Source organism: Heloderma suspectum, chromosome 12 (genome assembly GCF_057233095.1).
Source record: "Heloderma suspectum isolate Gila_16-S chromosome 12, 16-S_ref, whole genome shotgun sequence".
In the NCBI taxonomy this organism is placed as follows: domain Eukaryota; kingdom Metazoa; phylum Chordata; class Lepidosauria; order Squamata; family Helodermatidae; genus Heloderma; species Heloderma suspectum.
In genome coordinates, this window is record NC_139469.1 from 21,285,726 (window position 1) to 21,304,429 (window position 18,704).

Below are 18,704 nucleotides of genomic sequence, written 5' to 3' on the forward strand. Positions count from 1 at the left end.
CAGTTCACTCCCAAGACCACACAGCTGCTATTAATTAAAAAAAATCAAATATCCTGATCTCCAATCATGTGTAATTATCAGGATCATGACACATTATTAACCTGAGTCCCTTTGATCTCCAATCATGTGCGTCATGTGCAGTTTGGCTCCAAGGCTCTACCGTTCTTTTCTTGAAAGGTTGAAAGTAAAACCTTTATTAAAGGTGTGTGTGTGTATTTTCCTGTTTGCTTTTCAACCATGAGGGCAAATTTAAAAACCAAAAGAAAACACCTGATCAAACATTTTTAAGAGAGCCAAATTAACAATGTTGTATGACTGAAGTGGGATGGATATATGTGTAAAAGAAGATTTTAACGATAGATATGTTTTGTATATCTTGTGATGGTATGCTGCATAGGTAGCGTTCTAATAACGTGGCTGGTAGTGTTCTATTATAGGTTATTATATGCATTTAAACAAAAATCTAATTTACCTGATTGACTAGAACACCTCATTTGTAGGGGGGGTTTTCTTTTGCTGGTCAAGGAGTTTCTTTACCAATTACATACAAAAGATACTTATACATGAGCAACTCAGATAGGGTTTGGACCTGCATACTTGCCTACCTTTAGCCAATGAGTTCAGGCCAGACTTCCCATGAGCAGAACTACACTCATGGTATTCTGCTGGTGGAAGAGGGGAGGTAATTTTTGCTGATTCCCCCTTCCCCCTGCAGTCTCCTCGGTCCTCTGAAAACCTACTCCAGAGGGTTGGAGGACCCTCTAGAACAGTGTGGGTCATGGTACTAGGGCTTCAAGGGGAAGGGGGAATTGGCAACACACACACCCCACCACAATTCTCCATTAATGCCTCCACTGGACCTTGATCCTTTCTGTTTGCAGGAGGGCAAGCCTGGATCCAACCCAGTATAACTGCGTTTCTCTCAGAAGAGTTAGTAATTTTTCTTGCTGTCATATTTTGTCAGTTGAACACAATTAATTGTTGGGGTGCTTGTTTTATGTATGTACAGGAGCAGGTGGATCATCCCATAACATTCAACAGAAGGCAAATTTAAAGTTTTACATTATAATATTAGTAATTTGCACTTTTATGAGATCCATATATATGGGTACCAATATTGGCTTGGCCAAAAACTAAATTCGCATGCCCACTGGAGCTTTCAATGCGTTTCTTGAATAGCAACCTCCCTCAGTGATCGTCGTTTAAATTTTAAAAGTTTCATTGGGGTCTGCTAGTCAAAGTAAAAAAAGTTTTTAAAAATCCTATTAGGAGAGCTCATATGTTGGATTCAGGCCATTTTTTTAAAATTCGTTTTTATACCGCTCAGTTGCCAAAGCTGTTTTGGTGGTTCACATTTGTCTGATCCCGTTGAAAAATATAACTCTTGTTTTCTTTTTTTCCCCTTGAAGGCAATTAAACATTCTCACCTTTATTTATATTTCTAAAATAAACACAGTGATTCCAAATATTACAGTGGAATTGGCCACAAAGCCGCTATTTCCTTTTAATTTCAAATTATTATAACATGGTTATTGCAGTATTAGCAGAAATAACATATCTTAAATATTCCAGTATTTTAAATCTTTTTTTTTTTAAATGATAGTTAATTAGAGCATATTTAATTTTCAGCAAATACAGAGCTTTTCCAGAAACAAAGCCAGGCAAATTGAAACAAAGCCCAGTTTTTTGTTATATGATCAATCTGTATCATCCTAGAAAAATGGCTTTATCAGTCTGTTTTAGAAATTCTGGAGGCTTGCTCTGGAGTGGTTTGGGATCTCATGGGCAGAAATGGGCAACATATTTCAACACATAACAGCACTATGATTTAAATGTCATGGTCTTAACTTTCATTATTTACAGGGCAATCCTATGCATGTTTACTTAGAAGTAAGACACACTGTATTCAATAGAGCTTACACCCAAGTAAATGCCCACAGGATCACAGTCTTAGTTGCCTATAATAACTTGTATATTGTTTTCATGGCATTGGAGATGCCAAACTGTGCAAACAGTTGGGTAGCCTTTAAAAAATATTGGTACCCATGACTCTTTTGAAGAAACAACGAGTTTGCTTGGCTTCTTGTCCTGATATTTCACCCGTATGTGTTGAAACATATCAGTGCATCCATGAGAGCTAGAAACTTTACTTTTTAAAAAAAGTGGATAATCTCAGGATTCTAGTCTGTAGCTATGGACTGAAAAATCTTGTTCCTCAAGAACCGCATGTGTCCTACGGGCCTTGTTGCCCACATTTGTTCTGGAGTATTTTGGCTTAAATTGCTGAATGAACCTGTTTGTCTCTATTATGTGGCACCCAAGTTATGGTATAATGACCTAGCTTGATTAGTTCCTTTGTGAAGAAAATGAAATGGGGGAGGGGAGAGTTGGTGAACGCTAAAAATTAAAGCATAGACTTAAACCAGATATGTTACAAAAGTCTCTAAGAAAGAGACATTAACAGTGCAATCCTGTGCATGTCTACTCAGAAGTAAGGCCCATTGAGCTTATTGGGACTTACTCACAAGTAAGTGTGTGTAGGATTGCAGCCTAAATATATAAGGTTTAAAGCTCTGTCATTCAGTCCTCTCTCTGTGTGACAATGCCTATAGTAATTTCTCCAGTAGTTCCCAGATATTTTGCTAAGAGGGCCAACCAATAGAGGATTGTCTTTTGTTCAACATCTACCTGTTCATATGATATAGATGTCACTTCCTGCTTCTCACACCTTTCTCCTTTGTGTCCTGGTCCTGGCCATTTCGCAATGAACATTTCAGTGGTACACCTAACAGATTATTTGGGTTGTACTATTTCAAGGCAAGTTTTTTACACATCCATAGGGTAAAAGGAATATTTTTTTTCTCTCTCAAGTAAACTCTGTGGGCAGTATTTCTCACCCCACCCCTGCACCTCCCGATAATTTCTGTTCATATCTCTATATTTGACTAAGCGTCTTAAACACCCAGAGTCAAATCTAGCAAATTGGCACCAAATATGAAAATGCCCTGCAGTCAGTTTTGAACTGAATAATTATTATGGGGTGATGGAAAGAGGAACTAACAATTCCTGATGTGAGTATTAATATAACTATATAAATGGAGAACATTACAGGGTGGTGGGCTTTGGGTATACTTCTTTGCCAACAGTTTAATGGCATGCAAAGCTCTCTGAAACGTTACATTTAAAGAAGACAAGCTTGACATCTTAAATTCTCATTCCTTTTTAAATAAACCTTCCTGCCATGCCTTGTAAATGGTAGAATTATGCCAGTAGTTTCTGGATTTGTAGGATTTGCCAAGCTTCAGTGTAAAAATAATTGTTTCAGCTGGATTGGAAGTGCCTAAAATTTTGGGTGGTTGTCTCTTTATAAAGTAAATCTTTAAGAAGTATTGCAAATAGTATAAAGTGGATAAAAATAGTGAATCGGGGCAAACCGTCCTCTCTTCTTTCAGACTATTGTTAGTTCCTGAAAAGGGTAAGTTCTATAGCTGAACCCTTGGATTTGTTCTTCTGTCATTAGAGTGGAGAATAACTTTCTCTGATACAAGGTTTGAGCTTGAAATATTGGATTGCCTTTTCCCCATTTCCATATCCTCACAAAACTAATTTAGTGTAAGTCTGCCACAGTTTAAATCTCCCTATCTTTTGACAAGTTCCATCAGGATGGTTGAACTGTTAATATTTTACACTGTACATGAGAGGGGAGGGATGGTGTATAATGTACATATATATAGAGAGAGAGAGAGAGAAAGACAGAGAGAGAGAGAGAGAGAGAGAGAGAGATGTAGCCCATCCAAGTAATAATGCTGGGCTTCTTTAATTGAAAAGTGAACACTGTGATTTTCTTCAACATTTAAATTACATGGCATATTTATAGAAAGCAATCCATTTTGTAAATCTTCTTCTCCAGAGAGTCTCCCCTTTTTCACCCCCATGTTTTCAACATGGTGACTCAACATAGTCATTCTCCAGACCACGTCGGAAGCGAGCCGTCAGGGTGCGGCTGATAACAATTACTCTAGGTGCCATGCAGTCCTCCCGTCGGTGAAGGATGTTCCATATGAGAATGGCAGCAGCCAGTGTGGCCAGAAGACAAGCCCCAATGTTCAGGTAGCAAGACCAGGATAGGCTGGTGTAGGGCCCAATGCGATAGAAAGTCACCAGCCCAATGACCAGAACAAAACCTGAAAGAAAAGTGAAGAGTAGAATTCGAGATGGATAACATTCCTGCAGTATCTTGAGTCTATTATTCTATAAGTTAATTGTTATGCTAGAGATTTGTATCCTGCACAGTAGTATGTACCTGATGGTGGTTAGCACACATACAGACATTCATACACACCCCTCTCTGGATTCTGGCACTAGGAAACGAAATCTTGCTGTCATAACAAAAAAATCATGCAAATTTTCTACTTTATTGTAGCAGACTGAGAGACACGTGAGACTTTGGAAGTAGTTTTACATAAATAGTTAGGGAAAACAAATTGGGAGCCATAGGACAGGTCCAGGATACGTATACAGTACTGTTGGAAACAGATCCAACCAGTTTTGCTTTCTCTGAGCCTTGAGCAGATACTGCTCATATGTTTTCAAATTGTATATACAACCATGAATGCTCTATCTTGTTTGGTTTTAAATTTAAAAGCTGTTATACTTAAAGTTCTGCCTGTATCAAAAGAATTAGCACTAACTATTGCCTGTTTGTACAGTCACTCAAATCACGGCCCAGCTGCAGATTAACCACATTGCAGTGCCTGATGTATGCATCATTTCCGCAGCCATCCTAATATAACCATACAACCATATAATCCATGGCTCGTAGTAGGGATTGTGGGGTGTGTTAGAAGCCACCCCCGCTGCTCCATGACACCAGGTTCGGATAATGTGGCAATCTGCAATGCAGCAGGGATAATTAAGCAAATGCCAGGCACGCAAGTGGCATGCACGGGGGCAGGGGAAACAACCCCTGTTTTTCCCGCAATCGTGCAAACCTGGCTATTAAATCTTGTGCCTTGGCACAAATACAGTATCCCCATGCTGAAAGCTCACATGTACAGAATGTGTCCTTCAGTTTAATTTGCAAACAAAATGATTTTGTAGGCAGGCCCTTAGACTCTCAGCTTAGCACATTTTTATAATTCTGTCTTCTGTATTGGACCCAATCGGACAAGCAGTCAACTGCATGAGTAACCCCTTTGATGTGCATGGGCACATCTCAACTTAGTAGGCTGAGTGGCACATTGTGTGTTTTTAATCATGCCAGTGCAACACATTTGTTTTTTCTCTAAGGGGTTTGATTTGCTATAGCTATAATCGCCTGAGAGACAAAGGGGGTACTCACGCTGATGGCTCTACCATGTGCACCTATGTGGCTCTAATTTAGGAAGCCACGAATCAAGTCTCAGATGCTTTCGAGGAAGAGTTGTAGAAACAAGGATATTGTGGAGTGGGAAAAATAGTATTTTCTTTCCCTGGGAAATTCCTTTATCTAGGGATTGATCTCTTCCTGTGAAATGGCAGGAAAGCATCTGATTTTAAAGTGCAACAGTATTTTGCATTTCTATAGTGTGTTCTCCCACTGGTTTTGAAGATCTTTATGAACATCAAGTATCCCACTGCTGCTTCCCGCTTCATATGTATCCTAAATATCCGGTTATTCATGTTTCAGAGATGAGGAAACTGAGGTGAGGGGACTTGTCTAGCCATGCAGGAAATCTGTCGAGGGGTCAGAAGTAGAACCCAAAAACATCTGACCCCAAAGTGTTGCGTGTGTAATCGCAAAGCTATCCTCCTTTCCTTTAAGGCAGGGAACAGTAATACCCTGGTTCCCTGATGAGCCTCTCTGCAATGTGTTAGTTTCTCTTCCTCTCCTCCACCCTTGCGACTCTAGTTATTAGCTTTTGATGGAAGTAATTTATAGATCTAATTAGCCTGACAAGAACAATATACAAAGAGGCAAATATGTCTCGCATAATAGGAAAAAAATCAGCTTCCCCTTCTCTCATAAACACTTCCTTAACCACCACCACAACAGAAGGAATTCACATAGACAGCAGGGCCCCTTTGCAAAAGGAGACTAGAATAAACAAAGGCCAGTAAACAGACATAAAGATCTGCAGATACCATTTCCGTTAGGTTTGTGGGCAAGGACAGGTCAGTCCTGAATAAGCCCGTCTCCCTCAACTTTCCTGTGTCCCTGTTAGTGGATTAATGGCACTGCTTGCAAATGTTCTCTGATATGGACAGTCTTTCCACTGTGTATATCTGCATCCTACAAATGGGTACAGGTGAAATTTCAGGCTTGCTGCCTTCTATAATTAAACTACTGGAGAGGTTAGCAACTGGAAGTGCTACAGCCAAATCTGCCCCCCTGAAGAATACCAGCTGCCCCTTCCTGAGAGGGCTTATTCTCAGGAAACTATGTATAGGAGTGCAGTCTTGATTAAGGCACAGAACATGTAGAACTGCAGAAAAATAGTACTTTTGCCAATTTGTTTTAGAAACTACAGAAATGGGGCAGGGGGAGGACAAAACATGAGTAAACATGGGCTAGCTATTACCTGTCAGTCTGTAAACTATCTCTAGATGTTGTTTGTGCTGCTGTGGTATCACAGACCACCTACAGATCACAACTGCCACAGCTCTGGTTTCAGGTTGTTGAAATGAGGATGGGTAATTCTAAGCATACCCATTTGAAGCAAAACGTGAGTGTGAAAAGTATGTTACAGTCCAGAGTAGCAGGAGATAGTAGGCTCATAAGAAGGAATAACTCAGAGCAGCACTTGATATTAGCATTGCTTGGGGGAAGAAACAGAGAAGGCTATCCTCTAGGCCCCAGCACCTTGAAAAAGGAGTAACATCCTGCTGATCTTATAATCTGTCAGAGAGGCCAACCTCTTTTGAACTATTATGTACTTACCCAGTCTTTTGTGAGAGTTATGAAGGGAGGTAGAGATAATTGTGATGGGAATGTAACAAACTGACACTGTGCTTGCTAAAGACTGTTATGGATTTCTGTGGGAGCTCTCCAGCCTCCTTCAACTATCTGAAGGTTGAGCAGGCCAGCAGCTCTAACAACATCTCTAGTAGTCCACTGAACAGTAGTATCATATTCCTACAACCTCTCCCCATTTCCAAATCTTCAGATTTTTAAGTGGGTTTCAACTTATTCCTGCTTAGTTCAGATTAGAAGGATAAAATTGCAAGCCCTTATTTCTGCACTTGTTAAGGCATTGCACTGCTAGCGACTGGGTCTAATTTCTGTTACTTGGTGGGGATGCCTCAGACTGCTCTTTTTTGTAAATAGTTGAAATAGGGCGGCCGCTTAAGCAAGAGGAAAGACATCTCCAAAATAGAGGAGATGCTGATCCTGTAATCATAGATTTGCATAAAATGTGCATATGCTAATGTGTATTACTTATAGGCGCACATTTAGAAATAATTACTATAATTTCAGTTGAAATACAGTATTTCTCACCATAGTGGGGAAGACTGTGGCCAGATCTGTGTGTCTGTTCAGTCTGCTGTCCAGAAGGTAACTGTTGAAGGGCAACTTCCAAGGTCCCTTCCCTCTTTTCTTACCGTTCTTTATCTTTTGAACTAGACTTGGACTGGAGAGCCATTCAATTAGGAGATGTCTTCAAATAGAGGACTGTCCTCTGTAAAGTAGGACAGATGGCCACCCTAAGCTGAAAACTGATGCTGGAAGTCATGTTTCTTCATAAAATGCTAATTGGGTACCTAAAGCTAAGGAACGTTTTTGAACAGCATCACTTTTTGCTGCTGGTTTATATATGTTTATATTGGGCAGTATCCAACCATGTTATTCTGCAAACTCAAATAGCAGAGCTCCACCAAATCTTTCTGTTGCGCAGGTGGATGCCTATTACTCTTGTGCAACCAGTTGTGTAAGCACTTAAGCACTTGGTTGCACAATGGGTTGCGTAAGAGGAATATGCAACCAGTTGTACAACAGGTTGCACAAGCGTAATGCACAATCTCTGGCACAACTATGCTTCTGCAAAAGCAACTTTAGTTGGATTCTCCTCTTGCGCATAGTTTGGAACCTAGTTTCTGGTAGCACAACATCATTTGCACTAACAGAATGACACAGGTGGATACTGCTCATGCTTTAACTTTGCAGATATTTTTCTATGCTGTTGTAACATGTTTAGATCAGTTAAGTGTTTTTAGCTCATGATTGTATGGTCGATAATACGTTACAGATTGTTTTAAGATGTTGTAAGCCACCTTGAGAAGAGGCAATCTTTAAGGGTGGTCTATAAATACATAAAAAAATAAATAACCTTGCAGTAACTCTGAATAACCAACTTCTCCCCTCCAGTACAGTGAGACTTCAGAAGATGTACCAGTTGTGCAGCAATTCAAACATATTGGTATGTTTGGAAACAAGAAAGCACAACTAGATATTCCGACTTGGCACTTTAATTTCATTTGCACCTTCAGCAGGTGAAGTAGTGTACATAAAAAAGTGTGTGCAGATTATAAAATGCCTGATTTTCCCAGTATTTGAAAAGCACCATACCGCAGTGAAACTCATGTAGTAGTGCTTAAAAGTGTGTCTTTTGAGACAAAATATGTTTTTAAAATGTATATTTAAACACATATAAATTTGACCTGCAACAAAATGTTACACTGTGGAGTGCTCCCGTTCAGGGTTTCAGCCAGTCAGCCCACCCACCAGCCATGTCCTCTTCTAGGATATTCCATTCTATTTTCTCTGCAGCAGTCAGCATTCCACGGTTGCTGAGCATGCTCAGTTTTCATTGGGCTGGTTTTTGTTGTTGTTTTTGCTTCCTTAGGTTTTTTTACCCTAAAGTGTTTTTTTGTACTTCTGCAACCCATAGGGTTTTCCTAAGCCTGCTGATACCTCCTTCTTGTGTATTGATGGTGCAGTTTTGTCTACATAAAGATCTGCACTGAGAAAATGAAGTTATTTTTGGTATATAGGATTTCAGTGCAAATGTTTGCACGTTTGTTTTTTTTTAATTCACACATTAATGTGGACATGGGACTGAATGGATTTACAGGCAATGACACACTGCCTGAAAATAGACTAATTTGTTCATTCCTAATTGAAATCCTGTGCTACAGTGCTTCCTCTCTTTTCTATCATTTTAATTCCCCCTTCCCGCCACTAGCCATATAAGCCAGCAAACGCAGGCCTACCCTGAGCAGGGGCTCTCCAGGGTCTCCATCTTTTTATCTAAGGGACTGATTATTCATCACAAAAAACTACCAAGGTTTCCTTGTGCTGCTCAAAATAAAACCACTTGTGTTAGCAAGGCTGTTTCCCTTCACAGGACCTTTGCTTGAACTCAGCAATGAATGAATGAATGACACACCATCCTTTTCTTTTTTTTCAGCTTTCATGGTAGGGCCCAGACAGGAGGGAATTTGGGGGGCAGGGTAGAGCTCTACAAGTTACTTGTATTGCCAGAAGTTTTAAAACTGCAGCAAGTAGATTCTATATATTGACAAACCAGGGTTTGACATTACATCTGACATCTCTGTTTTAATGAGAGCAAGAATTGCATCTGCTGGATACCAGCAAGCATTCTGGATTCTTACAGATATGTAGACAAATTTGTACAAATTTGACATAATTGTATAATTCTGGTTGTAGGACTAGTTTTCTGATCTCAGAATTCAGGAACTTTACTACAGAATTTTCGACACATCCACCTACCCTTGAATGTGCTGTACCAAGCAAACAGTTATGTTTGATACCAGTTATGTTTACACATTTTTATGTAATTAGATCTTTTTTTCTCACCCTGTACTTAGTGCCATGGCATGGCAAAACTATCCTTTTGACTTTTTATGTTCTGTAGTTTTTAATTGCTGCGGTGCATTTATTCTGTTTATCTTCAGTTTTTCTATATTGCCTCTTCTAAAGTCTCATGAAGAAAATATAATATAAGCCACAACATTTAATTGGACTGATTAATTGACTTCAAAGGTGCCCTGATTAATCTGGCAGCATATTATTAAAAATACTATTTTTAAATCAAGTTCTTATAAACACTGCAGATGGCAAGCACGGTCTGAATTCCCCCTTCTCACACACATGGAGGAATGCCTCCCCTATGACACACTCACATCATCTAAAAACATAGGAACTGTTGTTTTAGTTAGATACAAATGTATTTATTTATTGAAACCATTTATATGCTGCCCTTCAAAAAATTCAAAAAATTATGTGGGTGGTTTACAGTAACTATGGAAATGTAGGCAAATGTAATAAATGACTTGATTGACTCAGGGCACAATCCTATGCATGTTTGGACAGAAAAAAGCCCTACAGCTCCCAACATTCCCCAGCCAGCCATGTTGGCTGAGGTATGCTGGGAGTTTTAGGACTTTTTTCTGTCTAAACATGCATAGGGTTGCACCCTAAAACTCATACATCGACTAACAGTGCAATCCTACACATGTCTACTCAAAAATAAGTCTCATTGAGTTCTTTTGGACTTACTCACAAATTGCATCCTAAGATTTGTTTGATCAAGTAACAGCCCTAATAAAGGTGTACCCACTTAAATGTGTATGTAAAATATAGCAGTTAAAATTATCCCACTGCTTATATCCATCTGCTAAAAGCCAGTCTAAACAGGAATGACTTACAATGCTTGCAGAAGGCATACATTTTAGTCAGTTGTAATACATTTTATTAAAAAGCTATTTACAAGATTTGATCATGTCTGTATGAAATCCTTAATTTTAAAAGCAAGGGGGGATAATCTGTCCCAACAGTGGTTGCACAAATGGTGGGGGTGGGGCTAGTGATAGGGCAGAGAAAGGGAAAGTAGGGGCCGCGGTGGCTTAGTGGTTAAGACGCTGAACTGCAGACTGGAAGGTCGGCAGGTCAGCAGTTCGAGACCTGAGTGCTGCGTGACGGAGTGAGCTCCCGTCTTCAGTCCCAGCTTCTGCCAACCTAGCAGTTCGAAAGCAAGAAATTGCAAGTAGATAAATAGGTACCGCCTCGGCGGGAAAGGTAACAGCGTTCCATGCACCTCGGTGTTCAGTCATGCCGGCCACACGACCACGGAAGCATCTTCGGACAGTGCTGGCTCTTCAGCTTAGAAACGGGGATGAGCACCGCACCCTAGAGTCAGACACGACTGGTTGGGGACACCTTTAATACATTTTATTAAAAAGCTATTTACAAGATTTGATCATGTCTGTATGAAATCCTTAATTTTAAAAGCAAGGGGGGATAATCTGTTCCAACAGTGGTTGCACAAATGGTGGGGGTGGGGCTAGTGATAGGGCAGAGAAAGGGAAAGTAGGTGTGAGGGGCAAGCTTTGTCTTGCATGTGCCTAGTGGAAATGCAGAAGGCTTGTTTGCTTGTTCAACTGCTGCTGTGTTATTAGCTATGATCATTGGCCAATGCCACCAGCGATGCTCTGGTGCTTCCAGCTGAGCAAAGCAGCATTTTGGTTATATATCTCCTGCTGGGCAGGGGATTTGGGTCTTCCATTTTTTTAGGTTCATAGGGTATTTCTGGTGAGAAGTCAGACCATTCATAAATCATATTAGTTAGAATGTAATAACTTTACTACAGTTCAGACATCAAAATAAGGACGAAAGCTAGAATGATATCTTTCAAACAGGAAGTTAGAACTGATAAAGAGTGAATTCATCTTAAATTAACAAAAGAGAAATAACTGTAATGAAATTAAGGCTGCAATATTTAATCAGTTAATTTGGCAGGCTTAAAAAAGCTGCCCCTGATTAATTAGGCAGAATGTTTTTATGTACTATTTTTTTTAATATAAGTACTTACTGCACTGCAGATGGCAAATGTACTATCGAAGAGGCATTCTCAGTTCTTTTTCATACAAGATGGAATGCCTCTTCTATGGTGATGCCTACTATGACATTTGCAGGTATCATCTAAAAAATCATGCTTCAGAACTATTGTTCTTACCAATATGCAAATGTAATTACTAATTAATCAATGTTAATTTAACAGTATTTCTTTAATCAGGTGATGATTGAATTGTACTTGATGAACTGAACGTGAAGAAATAGGATTAATGAATAAAATGTAAGAGAAATCTTTAAAACTTTAAGATCATGATATATTGGCAGCCCAGCAAATAGGAGTTTAAAAGTTGATGTTGATTAACAGGGCAGAGGTTCCCAATTTATACTAAGATTTAAGAAATATATTTTTTAGTTTGGCCAGAACTAAAACAGAGTATAATTACTTGTTCTTGTAAACAGCTGTGAGAAGTTAGCTCATAGGAGTGACTGCTGCTAGACTATTGGCCTAGTCACTTGTTTATAGGCCAAACACAGAAATGTAAAGATTAAATCACAGAAATTGAACATAATAATGCAATTTTGATCTTCGCAGCCTACCTTTCAGGTTCCTAGAAACCTCAAAGAACTTCTATCTGAAAGGTATTTATTATTTTTATTTATTTACTGTATTTTATCCCATTTTTCAGACAATTATTGTCTTCCAAAGCATCTGACAGCAATAAAAAAGAGAGAGAGACCCAACCATCAGGCTTAGAAAGTGAAAAGACTTGCCAGTGGAGGCAAAAGGAAGAGGCGGGACATTAGTTTATCAAGGCCAGGACAAAGTGGACATTTAAATGCATTTTGGGCTATGATGATCTTCCCTTGCTATTCTTGCTTGAATGGGGCTCTTATGCCTTTGACTGATGGATGGGGCCACAGCATTCTTTCCTCTTCCTTCTGCAGTCCATGGGCAACTGTCAGTTGGGGTCAAGTGTTCTTTCTGGCAGGGAGGGGGAAGTGAGCTCCCTGCAACCTGCTCCTTCTCTAGCCGATGGGTAGGCCAGGTTGGTTCCCCCCTTTGGCATGATATTATTTCCTGGAAACAGGGGTACAGTGGCCCTGGCTGATGGCAGAAACCAAAGTGTGCTTCTCTCTACTCTATGGCTGTGCACCGCTTCAGATCTTAATTCCGAAGTGGGGTGATTTGGTCCGACGTGGGTTGGGATCAGGCTGAAGTGGGTTGGATTGCTTCAGATCACTTTGGCCCGATCTGGGCACTGTCCTCTGGATACATCCAACAAGTGCATAAGCCACCCACCGAACTGCGTGAGTCCCCTGCTCCTTATCCGGACCCATTGCGAGTGCCCGCAGCCATTGGCCTCTTCAAGGGAGTCGCCATTTTCTTTTAAAATGGTGACTTGTCTATTTCTGTATATCAAATGTTGTGCAAATGGCGGCCATAAGGCAGTCATCTATGCAACATTACGCCTGTAATTATGCCATTTTTAAAAGAAAATGGTGACTCGCTTGAAGCGGTCGATGGCTGCGGGAGCTCGTGATGGGTCTGGGTAAGGGGCAGGGGGCTTGCATGGCTCGGCGGGCAGCAATTCTGATGTCTGGATCACACTTCGGATCCGGAGTCCGAAGCAGGTCAGAATTGGCCTGAAGCGGGTCAGGGCTGATTCGGAAGCTCTGAATTGGCCTCCGAAGTGCGGGGGGGGGGGGCGGTCCATGCACAGCCCTACTATAGGCCAGTCTCAGGGCAACTCAGCTTTTGTGATGTTAATTCTGAACAGCATTATGGGCTTGAACCCTCATCCTACTCTGCTTAAGCATAATTTGTAACCAGACCACCATTGAAGCAGCTGTGAGAGTTTAGATGGAGAAATGCCTAAAACCCCATCTTTTTTTGAATGGGTACTGTCTCAAGAACTAATGTTTGGTTAGAGTTCATCTCTAATCTGACAGTCAAGCAGCTGGCTATTTTGCATCAGATCTCCTGTTCTTCTAGTCTTGGGCAAAGCCAAGCATTTGAAACTGCTATTCTAAAGAACCTGGGCTGGAATGTCTACTAGAGTTAATTCTTGAGAACAGAGTACACATTCAGAGAACAATTAAAAAGTGTTCATGTTTTCAGTTTTTTTGCTGGAAAACACTTATGAGTGAAACCTGATCCTTTCCCAGTCACTGGTCGCATGGTTCATTCATTTGTTTGAATGAAAAAGCAATAATTTATAACTGACATTATATGCAAGTTGTTTTTAAAATTTGGGAATTGATTCCTGAGAACTCATGTAATGCGTATAGCAAGAATATTTCAGTTCAAAAATGACTTTCCGGGGGCAGGTATGAAGCTTGTGAAAAGTACAACATGACATAAAAATCCTAGTCACAGAACAGAATCTGTGCAAAACATTTGCTGTCCACAAAGCCTGCTTAAAAATTTGTCTTTTTTCCTGAATACAAATTATGGGTTGTTGGGTTTGTTTTTGGTCTCCTATAGAGTTACTGTTTATTTGGAGTTATGTTTCCCATCCCTGGCAAAACAAGTCAGCATTAGGGTGGGGGGTGCTTTTCCGTTGGGGAAGGAAACAGATAATGGATTTGTTAGGAAGAATTTTGGAGGGGATGGTGTCAGTGGTCGGGCAGGCGAAGTAAGAGGGGGAATGTTACTTTGTGAACTTGCGTTTGAGATCAGAATAATGAGTTTCCTGTTTGAATGATCCTGGCAGCAAGCCAGCGTCAATTTCTATATCCTTTAAGGGCACAATCCTATGCATGATTAGACAGGAGAAAAAGGTTCTACAACTCCCAGCATTCCCCAGAGTTGTAGGGCTTTTTCTGTCTAAACATGCATAGGATTGCACCCTAAGCAAATGCTATCTCATCTTCATTTGTTTCTATGGTGTTATTTCTGCTGAGTCGTACTTTTTAAAAAATAATAAAATGATAAAATGGCAGAACATAACACTTGAAAATAACATTACAGTGCTAGCTAGACTTTGGTGATAGTCCTGTGGAGCAACCTCAAGCATAATCCCTTTTCTCCTTGCAGCACAAGATGGTCTCAGTTATTTTGCTACCTGTATTTTGATTAGCTCCGCTCAATAAGAGCCCATTTCAATGGACGTTTCTCCTGGTCTCGGTTTGACACATTAGCAAGAACCTAAAAGTTGAAGTTCCATTTTAACCACACAAGCAAGTCCTGCTGGCCCATATTAGGAACTAGCACAAATTATTTCCCATGTCGTTAGAAGCCCCCCCCCCCCCGTTTATATTCTCAGTGGCAACCGTACCACTGATATAAACTAAAAACAGTCCCTAAATGTGGAAAGCAAAAAGTAAAGTTTGATCTTTAGTGGTAAATGTAAATATCAAGCCCAATCTGAGCAGAGAAACAAATTTTCTTAAAGCTGTTTGCAAAAGCAATACCAAGAGCCCAATCCTATGCATATTTACTCTGAAGTTGTTGTTGTTGTTCAGTCGTTCAGTCGTGTCCGACTCTTCGTGACCCCATGGACAGGCCCTCCTGTCCTGCGCTCTCTCCCAGAGCATGCTCAAGTTCATATTCATTGCATCGGTGATGCTATCTAGCCATCTCATCCTCTGCCATCCCCTTCTCCTTTCGCCTTCAGTCTTTCCCAGCATCAGGGTCTTTTCCACAGAGTTTTCTCTTCGCATTAGGTGGCCAAAATATTTGAGCTTCAGTTTCAGTATCTGTCCTTCCAATGAGCAGTCAGGGTTGATTTCCTTTAGAATGGACTGATTTGACCTCCTTGCAGTCCAGGGGACTCGTAAGAGTCTTCTCCAGCACCACAGTTCGAAAGCATCAATTCTTCAGCGCTCAGCCTTCCTTATAGTCCAGCTCTCACAGCCATACATTACTACTGGGAAAACCATAGCTTTGATTAGACGGACCTTTGTCGGCAAGGTGATGTCTCTGCTTCTTACTATGCTGTCTAGGTTGGCCATAGCTTTCCTCCCAAGGAGCAAGCGTCTTTTAATTTCATGGCTATAGTCACCGTCTGCGGTCATCTTGGAGCCCAAGAGAGTAAAATCTGTCACTGCTTCCATTTCTTCCCCTTCTATATGCCAGGAAGTGATAGGGCCAGATGCCATGATCTTAGTTTTCTTAATGTTGAGTTTCAAACCAGCTTTTACACTCTCCTCTTTCACCCTCAACAAGAGGCTCTTGAGATCCTCTTCGCTTTCTGCCATTAGGGTGGTATCGTCTGCATATCGGAGGTTGTTGATAATTCTCCCAGCAATCTTAATTCCGACCTCTGATTCATCCAACCCGGCATTTCTCATAATGTACTCTACATATAAGTTAAATAAGCAGGGCGACAATATGCAGCCTTGACGTACTCCTTTCCCAAATTTGAACCACTCAGTTGTTCCATGTCTGGTTCTTACTGTTGCTTCTTGACCCTCGTACAGGTTTCTCAGGAGACAGGTAAGGTGGTACTCCCATCACTTTAAGAATTTGCCACAGTTTGTTGTGATCCACACAATCAAAGGCTTTAGCGTAGTCAATGAAGCAGAAATAGACATTTTTCTGGAATTCTCTTGCTTTCTCCATGATGCAGCGAATGTTGGCGATTTGATCTCTAGTTCCTCTGCCCCTTCGAAACCCAGCTTGTACTTCCGGTAGTTCTCGGTTTGCATACTGCTGAAGCCTAGCTTGTAGGATTTTGAGCATCACCTTGCTGGCATGTGAAATGAGCGCAATTGTGCGGTAGTTTGAACACTCTGGCATTGCCCTTCTTTGGAATTGGAATGTAAACTGACCTTTTCCAGTCTTGCGGCCATTGTTGAGTGTTCCAAATTTGTTGGCATATTGAATGCAGCAGTTTAACAGCATCATCTTTTAGGATTTTAAATAGCTCAGCTGGAATACTGTCATCTCTGCTAGCTTTGTTGTTACTAATGCTTCCTAAGGCCCACTTGACTTCACTCTCTAGGATGTCCGGCTCAAGTTCAGTGACCGCACTCTCATGGCTATCAGGGACATTCAGATCTTTCCTGTATAGTTCTTCTGTGTATTCTTTCCACCTCTTGTTAATCTCATCTGCTTCTGTTAGGTCCCTGCCTTCTTTGTCCTTTATCATGCCCATCTTTGCACAAAACGTTCCCTTGAGATCTCCGATTTTCTTGAAGAGATCTCTAGTCTTTCCCATTCTATTGTTTTCCTCGAGTTCTTTGCATTGTTCATTTAAGAAGGCCTTGTTGTCTCTCCTTGCTATTCTCTGGAACTCTGCATTCAGTTGGATATATCTTCCCCTTTCTCCCTTGCTTTTCGCTTCCCTTCTTTCCTCAGCTACTTGTAAAGCCTCCTCAGACAGCCACTTGGCTTTCTTGCATTTCTTTTTCTTTGGGATGGATTGAGTTGCTGCCTCCTGAGCAATGTTACGGACCTCCGTCCATAGTTCCTCAGGCACTCTGTCTATCAGGTGTAATCCCTGAAATCTATTCCTCACCTCCACTGTATATTCATAAGGGATATGATTTAGGTCATACCTGAATGGTTTAGTGGCTTTCCCTACGTTCTTCAATTTAAGCCGAAATTTTGCAAGAAGCAGCTCATGATCTGAGCCACAGTCAGCTCCAGGTCTTGTTTTTACTGACTGTATGGAGCTTCTCCATCTTTGGCTGCAAAGGACATAATCAATCTGATTTCGATATTGACCATCTGGTGATGTCCATGTGTAGAGTTGCCTCTTGTGCTGTTGGAAAAGAGTGTTTGCTATGATCAGCGTGTTCTCTTGGCAAAACTCTATTAGCTTTTGTCCTGCTTCATTTTGTACACCAAGGCCATGCCTGCCTGTTATCCCGGTGATTTCTTGACTTCCTACTTTAGCATTCCAATCCCCTATGATGAAGAGGACATCTTTTTTTGGTGTTAGTTCTAGAAGGTGTTGTAGGTCTTCATAGAATCGATCAACCTCAGCTTCTTCGGCATCAGTGGTTGGGGCATAGACTTGAATTACTGTGATGTTGAATGGTTTGCCTTGGATTCGTACTGAGATCATTGTACCATTTTTGAGATTGTAGCCCAGTACTGCTTTTCCCACCCTTTTGTTGACTATGAGTGCTACTCCATTTCTTCTAAGGGATTCTTGCCCACAGTAGTAGATATGATGGTCACCTGAATTAAATTTGCCCATGCCTGTCCATTTTAGTTCGCTGATTTCCAATATGTCGATGTTCAATCTTGCCATCTCATGTTTGACCACCTCCAGCTTACCTTGATTCATTGATCTGACATTCCAGGTTCCTAAACAATATTGTTCTTTACAGCATCGGATTTTCTTTTCACCACCAGACACATCCACAGCTGAGTGTCCTTTCGGCTTTGGCCCAGCCGCTTCATTCTTTCTGGCGCTACTTGGAAATACCCTCTGCTCTTCCCCAGTAGTATATTGGACACCTTCCGACCTGAGGGTCTCATCTTCCGGTGTCATGTCTTTTAGCCTTGTGATACGTTCCATGGGGTTTTCTTGGCAAGAATACTGGAGTGGGTTGCCATTTCCTTCTCCAGTGGACCACATTTTGTCAGAACTCTCTGCCATGACCTGTCCATCTTGGGTGGCCCTGCACGGAATAGCTTATGGCTTCACTGAGTTACGCAAGCCCCTTCGCCACAACAAGGCAGTGATCCATAAAGGGGTTACTCTGAAGTAGGTCCCGCTGAATCCAGTGGTGCTTTCTACCAGGTATGTTTGTACAAGATCGGGTGGTACCTATTTTTGGTGTGTGTGTATTGGAAGAAATGTCTATGTTAATGGCCTGGTTTGTACTGAGTGCAGTGCATGAGGCAGGATATTGATGCACATTTCCCAGTCGCTCCCACTGTGAACAGGAGTAGCTAGTCAACCCAGGGACAACAAACTGTGGGTAATTTATCTGGTATATCAAGGTAGAGACA

General features: G+C 41.0%; 2 protein-coding genes across 2 annotated transcripts in view; one reads left to right on the forward strand and one right to left on the reverse strand.

The window, feature by feature from the left end:
* The window catches only part of IFT140 (intraflagellar transport 140), a 148,756-nt gene that overhangs the window by 69,701 nt on the left and 60,351 nt on the right, over positions 1-18,704 (forward strand). The gene's annotated exons all lie outside the window — the stretch shown is intronic.
* The window catches only part of TMEM204 (transmembrane protein 204), a 53,300-nt gene continuing 35,995 nt past the window's right edge, over positions 1,400-18,704 (reverse strand). The window contains exon 3 of the mRNA XM_084818725.1: positions 1,400-4,184. Coding sequence (XP_084674851.1) covers positions 3,940-4,184 — 245 coding nt within the window. The 3' untranslated portion in view covers positions 1,400-3,939. The remainder of the gene's footprint in view (positions 4,185-18,704) is intronic.